Here is a 23,649-nt window from a genome sequence, read left to right as displayed (position 1 = left end):
CAAAATATATAGAAGCAATATCTAACCATAATGTGTAATATAAACTATAAAATATCCCGATAAAACCATTACAAAGCCATAATCAATAAATAAACTCCAGAACAAGGTTATAAAAACAAGTAAGTATCTGCTACTAAAATTTTACACCGATATACATTCCCAACAGTATCTAATAAGGGGACCGACCAGACGAGAACGACGACAAATACCTAATATTCAACCTCATCCTCATCTCAATATTAGTCTGCTTTTTTCATATAAAAAAAAAAACCTAATTTCCCCGGAGAGTCCAATTTTCGACGAAAATTACCCGAAAACTGTTCTTTGCTCTAATTAAAAATACTAACGACCAAATCCTCAGCTTTTGGAACTTGACGCGATAATTTCCGCATAGCGTTGGGTGTTCAGCGAAGTTAATTAGTAAAAAAAGGAAGTATCGAGGCTTTCGTGGCGCAGGGGCATAAGGGTGTGAGTCTAATGCGACGGTTGCTGGTTCAATCCCGTCTTGAGGAAATGAAATATTTATTTACATTTATATTTACATATCTTTGCTTTGATGTTAAGGCAAAGCGCCTCAGTAAATTGCCTTCAAAATTCGGCGGAAAATGGGGAACGGAGTGTTTTATCACTAGGTTCCCTCTGCCTACCAAGCTGCGTAAGGAATACACCGTGAACCTGTTTTAATTTAGATTTTTTTAAATTAGTAATACTATCTAGATCTAGATATGTGGTCTAGAATTCCATGTACGGTAACATAAGATCGCGACAATGTTTATTACTCTAGATGTAAATATGTTGTGCAGTTTCTGATAGCCATTTTAAATAACAAGATGACGACTTTATACTTGTTGACGTTATTTGAATACAAATAAACAATCTAATAAAATTTTATGTATAACCAATTCGCCTGACTTTACTTACTATTGTAGATTATAAAATATAAATGCTTATTGGTTATATTGTTAAACTTTCAACATAATTTTTTTCATTTAGTGTTAAAACACTTCCGTTTCCCACTTTCCGCTGAATTCTGGAGACATTGCGTAATGCCTCGTTACCAGAGCAAGGAAAATGAGAAAATTAAATATTTTATTTCCTCGAATGGTAATCGAACCCGCAACCTGTCGCATTTATAGTGACACGCTTCAGCCCCCGCGCCAATCGTAACTGAAACATCCTAGTTAACTATTTAATATTATTTTAACAAAAATAAAATACTAAAAACAATAATAAAAAAAACCTTTCTCCAGAGTGAAGTTACAACAGAAAACATAATATTATTACACTGACGTCAAACACTTTGCATATTTCTATCACATTACCGAGCTTAGTAAATGTGATACGGCGTAATTCATATGAGTGACGAAATGTACCGGGGATTCATGGAATGCCAAAGTGTTTCAACTCTTTGAAAAATATTTTTAAACTATTAAAAGTAATAACTCTATATAAATAATGAAAAATAAGTAAAAACGAAACTATTATAGAAGATTCTATAACACTTAAGTTTTTTTAATTTTTTAATTTTCAACTTTAAATCTATTCTACTTATACTAAAACAGTAACGTATCGGTGTCTGTACATGGGAAATGTATATAAAAAAATGGTACTGGGGGCCTATATTGATATAATAGAACCCAAGACAATAACTTTCAAAATTATTATTTGTTTGCCTGTCCGTTTGTTAGCACTAATCTCAATACAAAGCAAAAATTTGCTACAAAAATATTATTAGAACACGAAAATAATTGAAAAGCGAAAATTAACAATAGTGTAATACAAGCGGGCGAAGCCGCGGGGGCCACTAGTTAATAATATAATCTGCGTAAAGCAATCTGCGGGTAAGCTTACACGCGTACACGTTGTCGCACCCGTCCCCCGCAATGCGCAATCTAAGAACGTTTGTTGGTGTCCCTTTGAATTTTTTATTAATTCACGGGACCCCAGAGGATACGTTTATGACACAACTTCGGCCATTTCCCTATATCTTATTCTCTTTGGTATTTTATCAATGGTAGGTTTGTTAATGTCTTTGAAAAGTTTATATCTTTGAAATTTATACGAAACTAGACAATTACTAGAGGTCCCGCCCGCCGCTAGAGGTAGGCCCGCGGCTTCGCCTGCTTGAACAACATGATTATTTATTAAATTTATAAATGACTAAATTGCCTACTGAAATGAAATTTTTATTATAATTTTTAATTGATTTGGAAATAAAAACTATAATCTATACTGACAACAATCACAGTTAAGATAACCGACAACCAAGTTATTAAGCTATTAATAACTATATAATGTTCCTAGCATTCAAATAATCCTATATTTAATTTAATACAACTGAAATATTAATAAGAATAAAAAAAAAACATACGCATAATATAACGAATATCTGCAATACCTTTTGCCTTTGTAAATATTTTAAAACATAGCATTGAACATAAATAATTCTCACATTCTCACAGTTAGGTCACTAAAAAAGAAAATTTATTTTTCAGTACAAACAGGATTACCTACTGTAATTTCACATTAAAATATACTTACTTGAATTACACCTATAATTCTTCCCTCCGAGTTTTTAATTGCCATACACAGTATGGTATTATGTTTGAAACCCGCACCCTCGTCCACTGAGGGGTCGAAGCGAGGGTCCAGATATGCATCAGCTATGTTAACTGTCTGCAAGCAATATAAATATTGTGTATAGTAACTTATGATATTAATAAGTACTAATAAGATGGATGTGTTTTAATGGAAACTACTGGACTAGGATCCTAGGTTCCCAGTTTCCCTCTGCCTACCCAACTATATGTGGAATACGTTAAGCTAAAAAAGTATGGTATATCGGCATACTATCTATATAATTTACTAAAAGATGTCAGCTTAGGTAGAATTATCATCAATTAATTTCTAGAACGATTGAATGACATATTAGTAGGATCGTTTAGAATTTGGTTATTTAGAGAGAGAGGAGTTCGGACAGGTGGCGACGAATGCTAATGGGTACTTTAAAATCCCAGGGACTGCTTCAAGCTCTTGTCTCTCAAATGAGAAGGGGTTCCCCCAGGGGGTGAATCCATGGAATGCCAAAGTGTTTCATCTCTTTGAAGACTATATTTAAACTATTTAAAGTAATACTTAACTCTATATAAATAATGAAAAATAAGTAAAAACGAAACTATTATAGAATATTCTATAACAATTAAGTTTTTTTAATTTAATTTTCAACTTTAAAATTTTTAATAAAGTATTTAACAAAGACATTATTAAAAATTTAAAACTACAATATAAAAGCAAAAATCTTTTTACATCTAGAACTCTTTTACTTCAATTAAAAAAGAAACTAAAAAATTTGAACTGTGATTTAACTTTCTTCTAACCATTTATAAAACTTTCATTTAAACGTGTTCGACAAATTGTAACCTTTGATGAGATGATTAAACTTCCACCAACAGTTGATAAGAGATAAGAGTTTTCGTTCAACACTGTTAGGTAGCTACTCTAACAAATGTATTATAATAAATGTATTTAATTTTTTTAATATATAAATGTAATATAAATATTTGATAATATATAAAAAAAATATATATTTTTTTTTAGTGATATAAATATTTTTTATTGTAGTGTCAACCGATAAACGTTTGCTTAATCCACTTTAAAATTTAATATTAAACAACTAAATGTATTAAACAATTTATAAAAATAATTCAAGAATATCTTACCTCACCAGTCGTAGCTACGTAACCCGTGATACCAATGTTTATGGGAAACCGACTTTCATAGGGCGATGTGCGAGGTGTACCAGGCTCTTCATCATCGCCAGCCTCTAAATCGAAGACCCGTGAAAAACTACCTTTTGACGCTTCATGGACTAACAGAATCTGAAAAAATAAATTAAAATAGTAAAATACAAATGGATAGTTATGACAAAGGGTATAAAAGTATAAGCTGGTATATTTATATAGACGATTTCCTCTTGGGGCAATAAAATTATTTAATATTTTCATATTAAATAATTTTATTGCCCATTACTCTCGTTGTGGTAACCAGGTAAAGCGCGGCAGTGAGGTCTGCCACTCTACACGGAATGCCTCGAAAATCGCACAAAAAGAAGAACGGAATGTCTTAACACTATTTTCCCTCTGCCTACCCTGCTATATGCTGGATTTTTTAAATTATTATTTATGTTTATGGAAAAAATTTAAGTTACAATACCCACGATTTATAATAACTTTTGCCTTTACATTACAGTATAAGCTTTCAAAACACAAATTTTCTTTATACCACAAATTACACCATTAACGATGGGCTGTAAAAATGCCGTTACAAAACAATTTACAAAATAATTTTATCTAAAAAGAAATTGCATAGTTTTACATCGCGTAGGCACCGTCGACATTAAGTTTAATAGCACGCATTACCTTAGCTATCGCCGTAATGACTGACGCTTAAAGCTTGGCTAATTGCAGTTAATTTTTCAACATTATATATATATCTATGATAATATTAAAGTATACAAATAAAAAAATATCATTTTTTTTTAGATTCACGCTGTAACCCGCAACAGGGTAGGCAGAGGGAACCTAGTGTTGAGACAGTTCATTTTCACAATTCCGGAGGCATTGCGTTTATAGTAGCGTAACTCCAGAGCGAAGAAACAAAAATTTCTCGACTGGGAATCGAACTCACAACCTATCGAGTCACACGCTTGTGGCCCTGCGCCACGAATGGCCTCTAGAAACTAAGAAAACCTAAAGACTAGAATAATCAATTTCGTTAAAAGCTCATACATTTATGCGATACAAAACTAATATTAAATAATTTATAGCCTCGTAATACACAAGCCCTGCATTCTATGATAAATGTAGTTTATTCTGCAATTAATGGTTGCACATAGTAATTTATCATCTATTACTCAAATTTGACGGTGACCTTGATAGATTGATGTAAAAACATTTACTTATAGACGATAGCACTAAATGGTCTTTTACATGGATTTATATACAACTAGTGGGCCCGTCCGGGGCTACGCCCGCTTGAAATAGAAATATTAATAAAGAAATTGAAAACTAAAGGTTCAGTCAATTCAACAAAACAGTTGTATAAAAGAACTGTTACGGCAATTAGCAAATTTGTCGAACTAAATACTTTAAATTGACATAACTTTTTTATTTATGAACCGATTGTAATAAAATAAATCCTATATGTTTTCGGAAGTTTCCAAGAATCCAATAGTGAAAATCGCATCTAAATCGGTTAAGTCTTGCAGTGACATTAGCGATAAAAAACGCACAGACAAACAGACAAACATTTTAAAAATCATAGTTTTGGGCTCTATTAGGTAAATAAAGGTTCCCAATAATTTGTTTTTTAAATATCTTCCAACTACAGACACCGATTCTCTTACGATTTTATTATAAGTATAGAATAGATTTGATATCGTGATAAAGTAAATTTAAAGTTTTATAAGATAAAAACATATTAAGCTTCAATATTTCAAAATCAATATGACCCAGGCCCAGGGGCACAAAGCGCGACTGGTTGTTGGTTCGATCCTCGAAATGAAATATTTGTTCAAGCGGACAAAGCCGGGTTTAGATCGTTAGTGTAATAATAATAAATATGAGAAATCGATAAACTTTTATATTCTTCGCTAAAGCAAATTCGACTTCTCTTTTTCCTATTCTTGGTTGAGAATTTAGAAACAGAACATTTTATACACTCACATTATGTCTTGAAATATCTTGTTTAAAGCTTCATTCTCGAGTAATAAAAGGTTAGTAAATTAACTTACACCCATTGTATTTCCAAAGTCAGACAGTAAGCACACACATACCTACTCCTCCCCCCCTCCCCCCCAGAATTGTAATAATATAACATTAATGTGTCTGGAAGTGGAAACGTACGCACATTCCAGGCACCGTCTCTAACGTAGCTGGGAACATTTGAAAATAATAAACTTCAATTGTTATTGTCTGACTTAAATTGACTGGAAAGATTCACAGCAGTTTAACGACTTCGATAACGGGACTTTTGAGATTAACCAAGAGTGTATTATAAGCGGTGGTTTTTACTTAAATTATATATAAACTACAGGACTATTACTTTACTTTACCAAAACGATTTCTTTTAAATCAAGATAATTTTTTTAGAGACACGTATATCTCACATTCAACAGGACATTATTAAGACACTCCGTTCCCCCCCCCCCCCCCCCCCCCTTCATCAAATTCTGGAGGCATTCGTGTTGAAGTGGCAGAACTCAACGCCGCATTTTACTTCGACAACAGAGAGAAAAAAATGACAACAAAGTAAATATATAATTTCCTTGATTGGAGATCGAACCCACACTCCAGTTTACAGGCACACTTTGTGTCGCTGCGTCCCGACTGGCCTCAAAGTCCAAAAATGTACGAAAAGAAATAGAACAAAAAAGACAAGCGGACTCTAACGTATTTCTAATGTAAAAAGGCATCAGTAATACTCTCGTTTCGTACTTTTTAACAATTTGGAAAACAGATAAGCACAGCGGTCCCCAAGTTCCCAATCCTGAAAGATTACCAGCATTAGGGGGCGTCGGCTTTGAACGCTATGTAATCTAATTGTCAAAAGTACTAGTACAAGTCCATGAATTTTAATAGGCATCGGTCTAAACTACCCTTGAGAAGTTGAAACAAGGGCGAAATTAAATTTCAATATCGTCCTGCAAACAAGGTTAATCGCGTCCGTGGGAGGCGTTTGTTTGGAAACAGTTTAAATTATTATAGACTTAAATCGATATTGCTTATTTGATATTGGAAATATCAGTAAAAAAATGTTCCTGTTATTATTTTAATGGCTGGACTAGAGTCCATTTTTCCTCTTGTTTTCAGGACAGAAAATCCTATAAGTATGTATAATATTTTGTGTGTATGTTTCAATTGATGATTTTTAAAAATAATTAGAACTTGTAGATGGATATGTCAGTTTCACAGGTTTCAGGTCCTCACTTTCCGCCGAATTTTCGAGGCTTTGAATGTTGGGTGGTCGTCCCGTAGCGATTCATTCACACGTTTATGCCCCTGTGCCATAGTGGATATGACGCATTTAGAAGATTGCTCAGCCTGGTTATTTTGTTTGACATACAAAGTTCTGCCACTCAACACGCTATGCCTCCAGAATTCGGCAGAAAGTGAGGAACGTAGTGTCTTAACACTAGGTTCCCTCTGACTACCCTGCTGCGTGCGGGATAGGGAACATCAATGTGGGGTATAATTATTGTCATAAAAATATGATGTCTTAACTAAAGTTGTTTAGTCTGATGAGTGTTTTTAAACATTAACACAACAATTAAGATACAAGAATATGAACCGGAATCTTTACTATATACGGTGTTTGTTAAACAAACTGTATTGAGATAAAATCTTTAATTTTACAGCATTAATTGCATTAATACGGTTAAATAGTTTGTTAAACGGTTAACGTAATTAAAAATACGTATGCAAAATTTAAAAAAAAATAGATTTTTTAAATATCTGTTCCGTTATGACGCCTCATTTCGTGAATATAATATTTACAGAAAATTCCTCAACGAAACTGAAATAACATTATTTCTTAAATTATTAATATATATATATATATATATATATATAACATAATACCGCTATATATTTAAAATAACACATCGCAAAAATAAATGTCCAAATATAAATTCTGCTGCCTTTCAAAACATATGCCAGGAATAAGCAAACACGCTTACATATAGATAAAAATGAAAGAAATAAACTTAAACATATTCACACCGCCGCCACCAAGTCAAATATACAATTAGCTGAACTCCCACGGGCGGGTTCCCTTCGTTTTTCCACATTGTTCTTACAAAATTGAGTTTCCCTTGGAAATGATCCAATAAAGTACTGCCTGGGGGAACATCGCGCATCCACTCGACCGATATACGTCATTGCTGATCGACGGATGTTTCCACGTATCATACAATACAATATATATATTACTGACAGGTTCCCCGAAAGCAACAAACGATAGTTTATATACCAAATGAAATCAGCTTCACCTCAGTAGCCAGAGGGAACCTAGTGTTAGGACACTCCGTTCCCCATTTTCCGGTGAATTTTGAGGCACGCAATGTCTGAGTGGCAGAAGACAACGCCGGGTTTTTTGCCTTGCAGGAAAATGCAGGAAATCTTAAACATCTGCAAAAAAACTGCGACGATTCTAGAATATCACATAACGTAATATGTTTTAAAATTAATATTGAAATTAAAAATATCTACATATTTTTGTTATATTATTGTACAAAGTGAAATGTCAACAGGCCGCGTAATAGTGATGTGATTTTAAAATGTCCACAAAAATTTTATAAGTATAAAATAAAATTCGTCTTTTAAATATAATTTTAATGAAAATGTATGTTGTCCACTCTTGCTCTTTGCATTTTAATACGCGATGTATTTTTGTGCTATAATATAATTTTTAGAAGAAACTCTATTTTTTATTAACGTACACAGAAAAAATGTTTCAATTTCGTCAAATATTTTTATAAAAAGTCATAAAATCTTTCTGTCAACTTTAATAATTTTCAAGTGAATTTGTTATAATTAATTATAGACAATTACAAATGCTGATTCATATTAATTTATTTCAAGAAAATTATTAAAATAGTATTTATTAAACGATAAGCTAAAAATTAAAAATATATGTACATACAGACATACGAGTACTATATACATACAGACATACGAGTGTACTCGTATATACATACTTTGCTTATATATGTGAAATGATAAAACAAGTATAGAAACATTATATAATCAAAACATAATATATAGACATACCAAGAACGCGTAAATGTAAACACAGTGTTTACTAATACAAAAGTCGTAGCCAAGAGCCCAGATTACGTCATCTACGTTGCATATTGCCGACGATTTTGGCAAGCTTTCGATGTATCACAGAAATATTTTAGTCTCAAATTAATCAGCAGCTTCACGCTGTATCCCGCACATAGCAGGTTAGGGAGAGAGAACATAATGTCACGACACTCCGTTCCCCACTTTCTGACGAAATTTTTAAGGTATTGCGTGTTAAATCTGTTATCAGAGTGAGAAAATGAAAATAATAAATAATAATTCATTCACCCAAGTGAAAAAATGATGGTTCAATATTAAAAGCTACGCCTAAACTCGCTAAATCCCTTTCGCTATCACAAAGCCCACCTGACATCGTCAGCTTTTCAGGCTATCACGCGGTTATCACGATATCAGCATAAGTAGGTAAGTACACGCGTCACGCTTCAATCGTGATATCTAACATTTTGTCGCCCTAAAAAGCTTATCGTGCGTAAAACTGATATTGCTAAAAATGTTTTATAAATATTAATCTTACATAATAGTATAACTAATGGGGGAGGATTATGGAATATATAATAAATCTTTTATATAGCTTCATGATTTCTGTTTTTTTTTCAGCTTCACGTTGCATCTCGTTCGAAGCAGGGAAGGCAGAGGAACCTTAGTGTTTAGATGCTCCGCTTCCCATTGTCCACCGAATTTTGGAGGTAATGAATGATGAGTCGCGGGTCTCAACACCGCGCCTCGACACTAGAGCGATAAAAATAAAAATATTTCACTTCCTCGAGTGGGAATCGAATCTATAACCTAGTCACCGCCAGTCACACGCTTTTGCCTTTTGTATAGCATACATTATATGGTAAAAGCGCAACCAAAAATTACTAAAAATTTACTTTATTCACATTTCACTGGTAAAACAATAGTACCTACATAGTACGTCTTAAATTCAGGATGTCTGGCATTCCGCCAATACCCCTATACGTTGCGGAATATTGTTCTTAAGAACGAATACTAGCCAAAGCTTAGCAGCTATAGTGCCAAAAGCATTCACTTATAAAAATTAAAATCACCCCTTTTGTACTGATATAAAATATATGTGAAACATGACTGCTAGAAATCTAGGATTGTAATATGAAACAGCAGTGAGCCATAAATTGCAGAAATGAAAAATACATAAATTTCAAATACATTTTAAAACGGCATGTGCTGGGTATAATAACTATTACGCGAATTAAAATAATGATTGTATTCCTATTTATTCTCCATTTTATAGCAAAACACGTATTATACTCGTATATATGAAGAAACCTATGTGTTTTCATATTATCTGTCTGTACTTATAAAAAAATCGTAACGGATCGGTGTCTGTACATGGAAGATATATGGGAAAAAAAATGTTATTAGGTTTATTAAGTAAGTTTATTAATGTAATAGAAACAAAACTATGATTCTTAATTATTTTTGTCTGTTTGTCTGTGCGTTTGTTTACGCTTATCTCAAAAACAGCTAAACCAATTTAAATGTAGTTTTCAATATTCTATTTCGACAATATTTCCTTAACATTTAGTGTTTGTTTTATGTCAAGAAAATAAATAATTGTGCAACACAAACAGGCGAAGCCGCACAGGCCCCGGCCACTAGCATTATAACACAACTATATATATCATCAGCACATAATTGTATTCCACGCTACCAATTTTAAACTGAATCGCGAAAACAACAAAATTGAACGAAATATAATAACATTAACGAATCGGATTTCCATTAAAGTATTTACTATTTACATTAAATACAGTTGACCGAGGTCGAGAAAATTGGAGACCATATTTGTAGTTGGAAAACACACACCACAACACTGATTGACTACTGATTTATAAACAATACAAACAATACAATCAATACAAACGACCACATCCCCCCTCTACGGCCTGGTTAAAAGTTGCCAATGCCAATTAGCATTCAGTTGTTTTCGCGATCACCGCGATAAGGTTGGCGCCGGCGACGGCTCCATCATGATCAGGTACGTAGCGTCGATATACAGTGAACTCGTGACACCAGAAATTACAATAAATCCCGATACAGCTTCACGTTATATCCCGCACACAGCGTGAAGCAGGTTAAGTAGAGAAAAACTTGTGTTACGACACTCCGTTAACTACTTTCCGCCGAACTCTGGAGTGGAATTCTTTGCGTCGAAGAAATGGAAATAAATTTTAAATAAATATTTCATTTTCTCGAGTTGGGATCGAACCTACAACCAGTCGCATTTTCAGTCACACTTTGTAGCCCTGCGCCACAAATGGCTTCCCAATACCCTCGGGTGAAATCTACAAAGAGATCGTAGATACGATATTTTAAAGTGGCATGAATATGAAATTACTGTCGTATGAACTTTATTACTTGAAACGTAGAACCGGTTTGAATCTGGAGTCGGGTAAACTTTTTATCTCCAGAATAAACTTATAGTAGATAATATTGGATATGAGTTTCTCCAGCTCTCGTCTGAGCTTGAAATGTCTAATTCCGAATGCATCTGGGATAACGTTATATGAAAATTCTTGGTGCATAAAATGTTAGATCATTTCAAGACAGTTATGGGTCCATTGTGTTCTTGTAGAATAGTTCAAATATACTTGAAATTCTTTGTGGAATAAATTGTGCAAGATAATGTAAGCCAACGAAATTAACATGAAACCGCAACATTTAGAAGTTTATTAGATTCACAAAAGATAAAACAGTACTCTTTACTGGAATTAATGTTTTGTGTATTGTTTTCAACAAAAATTATGCCACATTTCTAGAACTAGAACTGCTCAAATATATCAAATAAATGTCTTATGTTTGATAGAAAGGCATATTTGGAAGGAATCCAAGATAAGGCCGCAGAAACAAAAGTACCATTATTGTAAAATAAAACATCTAATGATAATTGATAACAAAAATCCTAACATTATATTATTGAAACTTACCCCATATTTTTTTCTTTAAATGCGTTTAGTTTTTTCTAATACAAATATTACATACAAAATGTGCTATAAAAATAAATTGATCATAATATTCATATTCCATGTATATTGTTATTAATCTTTTATCTATATATATATATATATAAAAGGACTTGTCCTCACTGACTGAGGTAAGACGCACGCACAGCCGTAACCGCTGATGGTAGAAACGTGGAATTTGGACAGAAGTTTACTTTTGTAATCTGGACATCCATTAAGAAGGGATTTTGAAAAATTTTAATCCGAAAGGGGTGAAATAGGGGTTGAAAGTTTGTATGGTTTTTTTTAAATCGCCACCGATTTTTATAAAACTTGAAATTTAGACTCTTAAAAATATTTTATTGAATACATGTTTCATGGTTTATTATAATTCATCCCAAAGGGTACAAATAAGCAGACGAAGCTGCGCGCGTCTGCTAGTTTTCTATAAAATATAATTTAAATCTGTTTCCACGCACTAAGACATAACGTTAGATAGAAGATACGCGCAATTGCATATTTATTGGCAATTGCGAGTATGTTTAGAGAACATTAGTAGGACAAAGCAAATTAAAATTGTCAATATTACGAGTATGTTCGCATGAAACAACAAAGCCATAGTATTAGTAAACTATAAACTACGTCAAATATAATATTCTCAAAGAGCTCGTGTGATATTTATATTGCCATAAATTATTATATTATTGTATTTCTTATTTCAAGCCTAAGATTTTGTACTTGAAATTGTATAATAAATGGCATATTAAAAAATCTATTTCTACAATAAGACTAAAATTCAAATTATACATTTTTCATCATTCATCAGCTCCACCAGTATCCCGCATGTAGCAAAGTACGCAGAGGGGACCTCCTGTTAAGACTTCTTCACTTTTCTTCCTGACTTTCTGCCGCACTCTAGAGGCGTTGCGTGTTAAGTAGCGGGACTCAACGCCGCGCTATGCCTCGACACCAGAGCAAAGAAATTAAAATATTTCATTCTCTATAGTGGGAATCGAACTTACGATTTGTCGCCTTTACAGGCACACACTATAGAATTTTAAATGACATAGCATAAAAAATATATCGAATATGTGTAAGTTATAACAAAATATGCATCATACTAATAGAATTTATTAAATTTTAACATATTTTAGAATTGAGATAAATTCTTTTGTGCCATTTTAATAGGATCATCGCTTAATTGACATATTCTATTGATCGTTAAAATAAATATGTTTTAGAAAGCAAAATATGTTTTCTATTTGTTATACAATAAAAAGTTTTAAAATCTGGACATATTAAAATAAAACCTATTATTTCAGCTTCACCCGGTGTATAGAGCCTAGGGTAGGCAGAGCCGCCGAATTTTCGAGGCAATGCTTGTTGAGTGGCAGAACTCAACGTCCCGCTTTTGCCTTAATAATCAATAATTTATTCCCACGAGTGGAAATTGAACCCACAACCGTCTGCCGTTTGTGTAAGCAGTTATAGTTACAGTCCCAGGTTTGTGCCCCTGCGTCACAACGGCCTAAGAACTTACTAAACTTAACTTAAATTAACTATTAAGTGGACGAATCCGCCGGTAAAAGCTAGCAAACAAATTACCTGCACCCGTTGACATCGTATCAAGCTTTGCGTGTGCGTCAATATCCTCAACACCATGTGCTCTATCGTGCTCTGCTCCTCGAAGACCATCCTCGCGAGGTCCAGCAAGACTTGGTTCCTCTTCACTTCCAACTGTGACCGTTCATACAACTGTGCGTTCCGTAGACCGATGCCACAGAACTGTAGGTACGACGCGAAAACCTTCTCGTCGTACGTGGTGAACGGGCCATCGCTTTGTTTGTTAATCACCTAAACAAAATTAAAAAAAAATATAATGCGTGGTTAAGTTACGCCATGAAATATCTCTAAAACATTGCTTTCTCCGTTTATAGACAAATAAAGGAGCATATATGAGGACAAGAAAACTTAGCCAATAATATGTCTTTTACTTAGTCTACAATATTTATATAAGAATAATCCAAATCGAGCCATGTTTATGAAAGACGTAAATCTTGAAGAGTTCTATTGTATAAAATCCTAATAAACCCGGATTACTTTTATAGATATTCCGAAACGGAATCCTTTGTTATGAACAATATTTTATTGGCTGGACATAAAATATTTTCAAAAGAAATAAAACAACGGCAACGAACTCTTCAGCCTAATAAATAATTAATCTGAAATTTTAAAAAAATACAATTTCGTCTATATTTAAAAATATAAATTATTTTTTTCATACCAGAAAAGAAAGAGAAGAAAAAAAAGAAAGAAACTTGGAGCTTCATAGTATCGACTAGTAGGTACTTGCAGAGATGAAATTTCCAATGCAGATTCAAGTTATTGGATACTTAGAGAAGGCATTTAAATTTAACATTTTAAAAAATATAAGAAATCAGAAAATTAGAGGATTTATATTTAACTTATACACTACTAATAAACAAAATATCTTTAAAAATAAATCTTTTAAACAAATATTTATTTTTGACAAATACAATGGAATTCCTATAGAGGAAAGAGACACACACACCTATTATAAAACGCGAACGTAATTTTAATATAGGAAAACCATACAACACGTACCTGAGCGACACCGATGACCTCTCCGTTGGTATCCTTGATGGGCATGCAGAGGAGTGACCTCGTCTTATAACCTGTCTGCTGGTCAATGTCGTGATTGAACCTCTCGTCCTGGAACAATATTTGTACGTTTAAGAAAATAAATTAAATATAATATCTCAGGATTTTTTTCAGCTTCTCGAGTGGAGATCGAACCCACAACCGTAGTAAAAAGTCGGGAACGGAGTGTCTTAACACTAGGTTCTCTCTGCCTACTCTGTTGTGTGCGAGATACAGCGTGAAGCTGATTTTTTATTTAATCGAGTGCAAATCGAATTCACAAACGACGCGTTTATAATCACAGTACACGTTTGCGCCACTGTGCCACGAGGAACTTAGAAATTTATTCCTCAATTAAAAATATGTTAATAACCGTTGCATACATAATTTTTGTCAAAGAGCAGGTATTTATTACTGGCTGATATTATTGATTACTTTGAAAATTAAATATTAATAATTATACACTGAGTTTTTTAATTATACATCAGTTATCAATTTTAATATAATTCTGCAATTTATTCAAATCGCTAAAAATCTTTACTTCACAAACAAAAAAGGAAATATCCCAACACTACGACGTCGACGACCACAAAATCAAACGGCATCCTCAAAGAGTTCAAAATAGAAAATCAATTAGATTGAAACCGTACAAACATTGATCCATTCATTCAGCTTTTCTAGTTCAAGCACATATCGAAAGGGAACTGGGCCGTGAACGTAATCGGAGTCCCGGGGTCCGGCGACCGCAGACCGCGGGCGTCCTACAGAACTGTAATTGCTCCTTCAACTCTTCAATGTGTACGTACTGCAAAAACCTTGGTGTGGGTATCTGATATGCTCGATGCTTATTGTTTGTTGTGAATTATTAGTACAACTTTATAACCGATTGAGCAACGTAAAGGAGGGTGATGTGTTTATTCGTCTGTGTATGTATGTGTGTTCCTATATGGCGTTGTAAAAACTAAACGCCTTGGAAAATTTTGATGATTCACAAATTACATATCTATGAATGAAAACGGCATCTCAAGGTCGATCTCAAATTTGAGACGGATTTATAAATACGAGCTTTAAAATTGTAATTTTATATACCAAATCCAATGCTTTATTTAATTATTTTCATTCATAGATTATTTATTTAGTAAGTTACATACAACATAAATCACCAGAGCGATGTAAAGAAAATAATAAATATTTAAAATTGGACACACAACCTGCTGCTCCTCACGTAGCAGGGTAGGCCGAGGGAACCTGGGAACCTAGTGTTACGACACTCTGTTCTCATGAAGACACTTCCGTTCCCTTCTTTCCCTTGAATTCTGGAGAAGTTGCGTGTTGAGTAACAGAACTTAACGCCGCTCTTTCCCTCGTTAACAGGGCGAGTGGGAATCCATGGAATGGAACATAATTTGTTTGCTTACAATCTAGATAACCAGTATAAATATTTAGAAGTGAAAGAAATAATATAGATAAATAAATCAACAATTAATTTAAAAACTCTTTACTTTTTTTTAGTTTTTAGTACAAAAATGTAATTTCCCAAAATGTTATATTTTTAAATAGGTCAGTCACTATAATTCTGCGATATGTTTCTACAAGAACAATCTATGTTGAAACTGTTAATAAATCTTCAACAGCACACTGCGATAAAATACAATGCTTAGTACGAGCATTGCTAAATATTTTGCGGAAATCGATGGCCGCAAGCCAAACATGAAATTATATTGTTTCATATACCCACTGTACATGGTCATTGATATAATATCGTTTTCTAATTTATCACGACGACGAGACCCTCGTGGTGCAGTGGTGTGACTGTAACGCGACGGTTGTGGGTTCGAAGCCCACCTGGCAAGACGGCAAATATTGAAAATTGAGTTCCCTCACTCAACACGCAATGCCTCGACAAATTCGTTGGAAAGTGGGGAATGGGTGCCTCATTAGGTTCCCTCTGCCTACCCTGCGGTATGGGGGATACAGCGTATAGCTGGTTTTAATTATATACCTACTGTACACGGTCATTGTTATTATATAGTTTTCTAATTTTTCACTTAAGTTTTCTATCGATGAGAAATATAAATAATAATATAAGTATAATGAATCTATATATTTCTTATGAAATAAAGAAAACAATAGTAAAAATGTGTTAATCATAGTTATTGTCTTCATTTTATTAATGAGAAAATAATGTTTTAGCACATAAACGGCACTTTCGTTTTAGTTTTTCTATTAGTTTTATAATATGGCACAAAGTGTGACTCTAAACTCGACAGGTTGTGGATTTGATTCTCATTCGAGGAATTGAATTATTAATCGATATATTTAATATTTTTAATTCCTCGATCTAGTGTCCGAGGCAACACGCAGCGTTGAGTTCCGCCATTGAACAAACAATGCGACAAGAATTCGGCGGAAAATGACTAACTAAGCACCTTATTACGAGGTTCCCTTTGCCTATCCTAAGCTAGCGTGACGCTAAATAAACTACACGGTAAATAATATGAATATTAGATAGGAAATAATTGAAAAGTGGAAAATACTAATTTTGTATGGGCAGAGAAAATATTAGCGAAACGAATTTTTCATACAAATAACAGTTAGTGAAAGATAAAAAGATAAACTTCCCAGCCATAAAACACGAACGATATATTGGCGTTGTACAGACGCCAATTTTGTGCTATCAATAATAGCGATTCGAGTGTAATAACTGATTTATATCATATAGAAAAACCTCTTTGGATTTGGATATTTTTTTATAAAACTTTCTAGATTATTATTATCTTTATCTATATCTATACTTATAATAAAATCGTAAGAGGATCGGTGTCTGTACTTGGAAGATATTTAAAAAAAAATGTTATTGGGCACCTTTATTAACGTAATAGAACCCAAAACAATGATTTTTTAAATTTTTTGTCTATTTGTCTGTGCGTTTGTTATCGCTAATCTCAGAACGGCTTAACCGATTTAGATGCGGTTTTCACTGTTGGATTCTGGATTATTTTATTACAATCGGTTCATAAATAAAAAAGTTATGTCAATTTAAAGTACTTAGTTCGACAAATTTGCTAATTGGCGTAACAGTTATTTTATACAACTGTTTTACTGAATTGACTGAATCTTTAGTTTTCAATTTCTTTATTAATATTTCTATTTCAAGCGGGCGAAGCCGCGCACGGGCCCACTAGTTGGATATAAGTGTGGTAAATATTATGTATTGTATTGTAGAATTACCAATAAAAATATTTCTGCTCTTAAACAGATTTCCGGAACTTGATAAATCGAATTTCCCAGAGGTAAAATTTTATAATCCTTTAGAGAAAATGAAATTAGCAACTTTTTCCTGTGAAATGTTTTTTTTTTCAGGTTCACGCTGTATCCCGTATTCTAGCAGGGTACACAGAGGGAACCTAATGTTAAGATACTTCGTTACCCACTTTCCGCTGAATTTTCGAGGCATTGCTCGCTTTTGTCAAAGCATAGAAAAAAAAATTAATAATAATTTATTCCTCCGAGCGGTAATCGAACTCACAACCGTCGCGTTACAGTCATCCGCTTGCGCTGCTGCGCCAAGAAGGCCTCTGTTAAAGTTGAAATATCAAAACGCTAAATGATCATATGGGTTTACGCTTCTAGTAGAAAGTTTCTCCGGTCCTATCTCAGTAATGTCCAAGTAATGGAAAACGATTTGTCACTCGAGACGACGAGAAATCTACTTTTAAAGGGAAAATAATTTTTTGGTCCTGATTTTCACATTATATTCTTTTTCAACCGACTTTTGTAAAAGGAGGAGGTTTTTTACCTCAGAATTTTCGACTTGGTGGACCGATTTCATGATTCTTTATGTATTTGAAAGCTGGTGCTTCCCGTGTAGTTCCATTTTAATTTGGTACAGTTCTGACAATCACATCTATGAAAAAAACATATATCTTAAATTTATATAGTTTACTGTTTAAAATCTTTTTTTTTATTGAAATTTATTTTATAATATCTTAATGTTAAACTATTTTGTATCGCTCTTTTCTTATCTTGAGAATGGAGATGATGAGATCAGTTTCAAGTTGTAAATTAGTTAAAATGTTTACAACATGAAAGAAGGTATAACGACAGAATTCCAAAACACTTATTTTTACAATATTTATTTTTATAATACTTTAACATCTTAGAATTCGCGACCTGCAGTTGAAAGATAAGGAAAACCCATAATGTTTTCTTTGGGTCTTATCCATAATTAGCTTGCCTTGCAGTTGGAGTAATTCTTATAATATTTTGAATTTCCAATAACAACAGTCACTGGCTTCAGATGTTGCTACTAAATGTGTTGAAGCACAAACCATCACCACCTCATCACCTTTCATGTGATTTGAAAGATTTTCAACCTCCCCAATTTTCATCCTTTATACAAATTACATTAAAAGCATAGACTTGTAATATAATAAAAAAAACATTTTCAGTTTTCCATATGTGTTTCCTGCAACCTCTGAGCTCCAACTGGATTGTTATGATAATTTGCAAATATATAATCCTTTGTTGGGGCCATTCAGTGCGGCAACTAAATAAAGACTTCCACAGTAGGTACCTACCAGTGTTATCGTAATACGTTTTGTTAAGAGTTAATGCGACTAATTTCGAAATATTCCTCCCGTTTCTACGATATAAGCCCGCATATTTAAAGTTTATCATAATAATGTTATACGATACAGTAAAATTTTACAATTCCAAATTGTGCTTTTATTTAAAATTTTATAATTGTAATATTCACAAAGAACATTTCAGTTTCACATTATATCCTCCACACAGCAGGTTAGGGAGATGGAACCTAGTGTTAATACACTACGTTCCCCATTTTCCACCGATATCTGGAGGTATTGCTGAGTGGCGGAACTCCACGCCGCGCTCTACCTCGACACCAGAGTCGAACGAGAATATTCTGTTGCGTAGAACTAGAGCATAAAACGTAGTAATATAAGTTTTTTTCCAATTCTGCTATTGATATTATACTAAAACATCAATCAAGTTATACTGTATAATTACAATATGGTAAAAAGTCTAATTGGGAAAATGATTAAGGCTCGAAGCTGTCTAAATTGCGGTTTTTGCGAGAACTGCACGTATCATTAGGCATTGTCGTATAATTGATGACTAGAATGATTAGGATACACTTGTTGTTGGTGTTTCTTTTGTTTTCGTATTTTTTTTGTATAATATCTTAATTATACATATAACTAAACATAAAAGAAATCTAAGGATTATTAGTGATTTTTTTTAGCTTCGCGCTCTATCCCGTACATAGCTAAGTTAGCAGAGGATTCCTGGGAACCCAGTGTTGGGACACTCTGTTCACATTAAGATAATTCTGTTCTCCACTTTCCGCCGAATTCTGAAGCCATTGCGTATTGGGAGAAGGAGACGTGGCAATAAAAATATTAATTATTTACTTTCCTCGAGTAGAAACCAAATCCACAACCTGTCACGTTTACTCACTTATACCACTATGCCACATCTGGCCACATCAATGAAGATATATAATAAAAATATAATACATAACATAAATATATATATATATATATATATATATATATATACATATATATTGTATAAACATAATTTCATACAACATCAGTTTTAATAACAACAAGGCCGATGTTTTGGACGGCGGCCAGTTCGTCCGCGTGGTGCCGAGATAATTAATGAATACAAGAAGCGGCCTTTTGTATAATAAAAGACAATTGCTATAAAGGCTGAATGAAAAAATGTTAGTGACTTTAATGTTTATTTTTTCAGCTACACGCTGTATATAGACACACCGTTTCTTAGTTTTCGCAGAATTTTTGAGGAATTGCATGTTAAGTGGCAGAACATAATGCCGAGTTTTGCTTTATTACCAAAGTTTATTAAAAAAATGAAAATATTAATAAATAATAATTCAATAACCAAAGTGGGGATCGAATCCACAACCCAAAATGTAGTTTATTAGCGATAACTAAAGTACGATTTATGAATTACACAATAGTACAGTACCTACACAAATAAAATCGACATATCAGCAATGTATGCCTATTAATGTTTTATTTTTTAGCTTCACATTAAATATTAATTTTTTCGAATGGGAATCGAACCTACAACCTGTCGTATGATGCATAAAAATTACACTTCCTTTGCGTAATCCCGCTGTGTACGGGATAGAGCGTGAAACGAAAAATATTCTAATAGTATAATCTAAACGGATTATGACCCACATACGCTGAACACATTGACATTTACATCCAGACCGCAAATATTTGTCCCTAGGAACAACCTACGGCTCCCTGGCTGGATGACATTCTAAATTGTCTAAATTCTATTCTATTCTACATATTCTACGGGTATATATATATATGACTAAATTAATCATAATAACAGAAAGTTACGAATATATAGATATTATTACTAATTCAGTTTGGTTTTTATAACTATTGGTAATTGTAAAACCAAAGTAAACATAATTATAAGAGTTCTATTACATTTAAATCGGAGAGACAATAAAGAGAGAAAGATCACTTTATTCTAAACTTTCGGTATGGCTTTTGTGTGAGCGAGACTAGTACTATAAAATATTTAATAACTATACGCCCAAACATGATTACCGGAATGAATTGAAGCCGGAAGGCACAACCACAATATGAACCAAATGCGCTACCACATTGTTAAAATAACTATAGCTTTATAAGTTTAAATGTAATAGTATTTATTAATAATACAAATGTAGGTTTTGATATAACCAAGATATTTTTGGTAAACGTTTTCACTGAATTTTATTTACGACTTCATTTTATATCAGCTTCACGCTGTATCCCGCACTCAGCAGGATAGGCAGAGGTGACCTAGTGTTAAAACACTCAGTTTAGACTTTCCGCCGAATTCTGGAGGCATAGCGTGTGGAGTAGCGAAACTCAACGCTACCCTTTCAATTAGACCATAGACTATTTCAATAATCTATATATATAAAATCGAAAGGTCACTCACTCATCACGAAATCTCAGAAACTACAAGTGCTGCTTATAAGACGTAAGTACTTATAAGATGTAGGTACTCGCTAAGACGGGAATTTGCAATATTCGATTTCTAAGGGGTTGTTTTTGGGGTCGAAAGTTTGTATGAAACTTCGTTACTACAAATGCTAGAAGTCTCAAATTTTGCATAGACGTCACTAGGACGTAGTCATGGAGACAGATATTAATAATAACATAGTTCACGCGGGTGAAACCGCGAGCGGGCGGCTAGTATAAAATATAAATATGTATACAAAACTACGCAGAAAATGTCAAAGCGGAATTTAAAATAGAAATTGTTAAGATCGAAGACGGCTTCGAAGGATATTCTAATACGACACTAGGATATTCCAATGTGCGGTACAATTAATACTAGAAGTCGGGTCATAGCAATTTAAAGTCATCAGGGATTTAGTTGCACATATTGCTATAAAGGCGAAGAATTAATAGGTGTATGAAATATATAGAAATTGAAGAGCAGAGTGTCTTGACATTAGATTCTTTTGATAAGTTGTGTGCCTTATACGCTGTACAATAAAAAAATCGACAAATATACTAATTTCGTTCATTTAATTTCATTGTTAGTGTATATAAAAAAGATGGTCATTATGCGAATTGAACATATAAATATAAACTAAAGATTCTATATCTCGTTATCGTTCCAGTAATCTACGATAATAAAACGAGAATAACATCCTGTCATATAAGCATATTCTCACACTTGGAGAACATTTTAACGATGTGTTTAATAGAATTATAGGTGCCAAGTTCACGCTAAAACGCCGAAGGCAACACGCTTATATTTTTTTTAGTTCTAGGCCGTTCCATCAATGTCAAACAATAATTGAGTATTAAACGACATACAATAAGGAGGATTAGTGTCGTGTTCCTAAATCCTTGTTTATAAAGTAGGTAATATCAAAAAGCAATGCCTCAAAAATTCGGAGGAAAATGGAGGACGGAGTGTTAGTGCACTAGTTTCCCTCTGCCTACCCCGCTGTGTGCGGAATACAGCGGGAAAATTTTACAATAACACGACTTTCATTTTATTTGTTTCCAGTCGTGGCGCAGAGGCACATGGTGTGACTGTAAAGGCGACTGGTTGTGGATTCGATCTCCACTCGTGGAAATGAAATATTTATTTAAGATTATATTTCCATTTCTTGGCTCTGGTGTCAAGGCCTGGAGGAATTGCGTTTGGAGATTGGTGTGGAGGTATTGCGTGTGAGTTCCGCCACTCAACACTTAAAACATATCTTAAAAATTCAACTCCATAAATGGGGAACAGAATGTCTTAACTCTAGGTTCCCTCTGCCTACTTTGCTGGGTGCAGGATAGAGCGTGAAGCTGATTCTATCTATACATATAATACAACTTTCATTTTATATGTTCGTATTAATAATTCATTAGCACAGTCCACCCAATTTCACTTACATAATATTGTAACAAAAGGAACCTCCATCACGGAATACATGAAGTATGTGGAGATGGATGCCCCCCGTTTACTCTGAGGGCCCGCCACGAATAATTCATATACTTAACTGCCATTATTTAAACCTAACATGACTACAAATACGCGAAGGTTTTGATGTATATAGCTTGGTACGTGATCGAGAATTCGTATTAGCTAGGCACATATATGAATGTGCGTAATCAATAATCACGCTCGCTGTATTCCGCATATAGGTAGGCTGAGGGAACCTAGTATTAAAACACTTCGTTCCTCACTTTCTGCTGAATTTTTCGAGGTATTGCGTGTAGAGTTGCGGAAGTCAACGCCGCGCTTTGCCTGACCAGAGGGAAGAAATGAAAATATTAAATATTTAATATCCTCGAGTAGGAATCGAACCCACAACCTATCGCGATTACAGTTACATGCTAGAAATTAAAAATTCTAATTTCTGCTTTATTTCAATATCTGAGTATCACTTAAAAAAGTAAACTTTTAAAAAAGTAAAAGAAAACATTACATATTATATTTTAGTATAATAATAAAATTATACAAAAAACGAATTTACTTCTTCAAACACAATTAGCTTTCAAAATGAAAAATTTATAGGGCTACTGTTACTTAAAATAAGGAACACCATTATCTCTTGTCATAAACTAAGGATCTGTGAAAGTCTCTCGAAG

The 23,649-nt window shown here is 33.4% G+C and overlaps 1 protein-coding gene across 1 annotated transcript in view; it reads right to left on the bottom strand.

Annotated features, from left to right (window-relative positions):
* The window catches only part of LOC146538938 (dual 3',5'-cyclic-AMP and -GMP phosphodiesterase 11-like), a 122,967-nt gene that overhangs the window by 8,410 nt on the left and 90,908 nt on the right, over positions 1 to 23,649 (bottom strand). The window contains exons 9-12 of the mRNA XM_085185931.1: positions 14,453 to 14,560; positions 13,433 to 13,681; positions 3,720 to 3,878; positions 2,542 to 2,676 (exon numbers count right to left, since the gene is read on the bottom strand). Of these exons, the coding sequence (XP_085042057.1) occupies positions 2,542 to 2,676; positions 3,720 to 3,878; positions 13,433 to 13,681; positions 14,453 to 14,560 (651 nt within the window). The remainder of the gene's footprint in view (positions 1 to 2,541; positions 2,677 to 3,719; positions 3,879 to 13,432; positions 13,682 to 14,452; positions 14,561 to 23,649) is intronic.

Source organism: Heliconius melpomene, chromosome 5 (genome assembly GCF_056956725.1).
Source record: "Heliconius melpomene rosina isolate 202511_hmr_F chromosome 5, ASM5695672v1, whole genome shotgun sequence".
NCBI classification, from domain to species: domain Eukaryota; kingdom Metazoa; phylum Arthropoda; class Insecta; order Lepidoptera; family Nymphalidae; genus Heliconius; species Heliconius melpomene.
The sequence above is the reverse complement of the archived record's forward strand: the minus strand, read 5'-3'. Positions and strand labels throughout refer to the sequence as shown.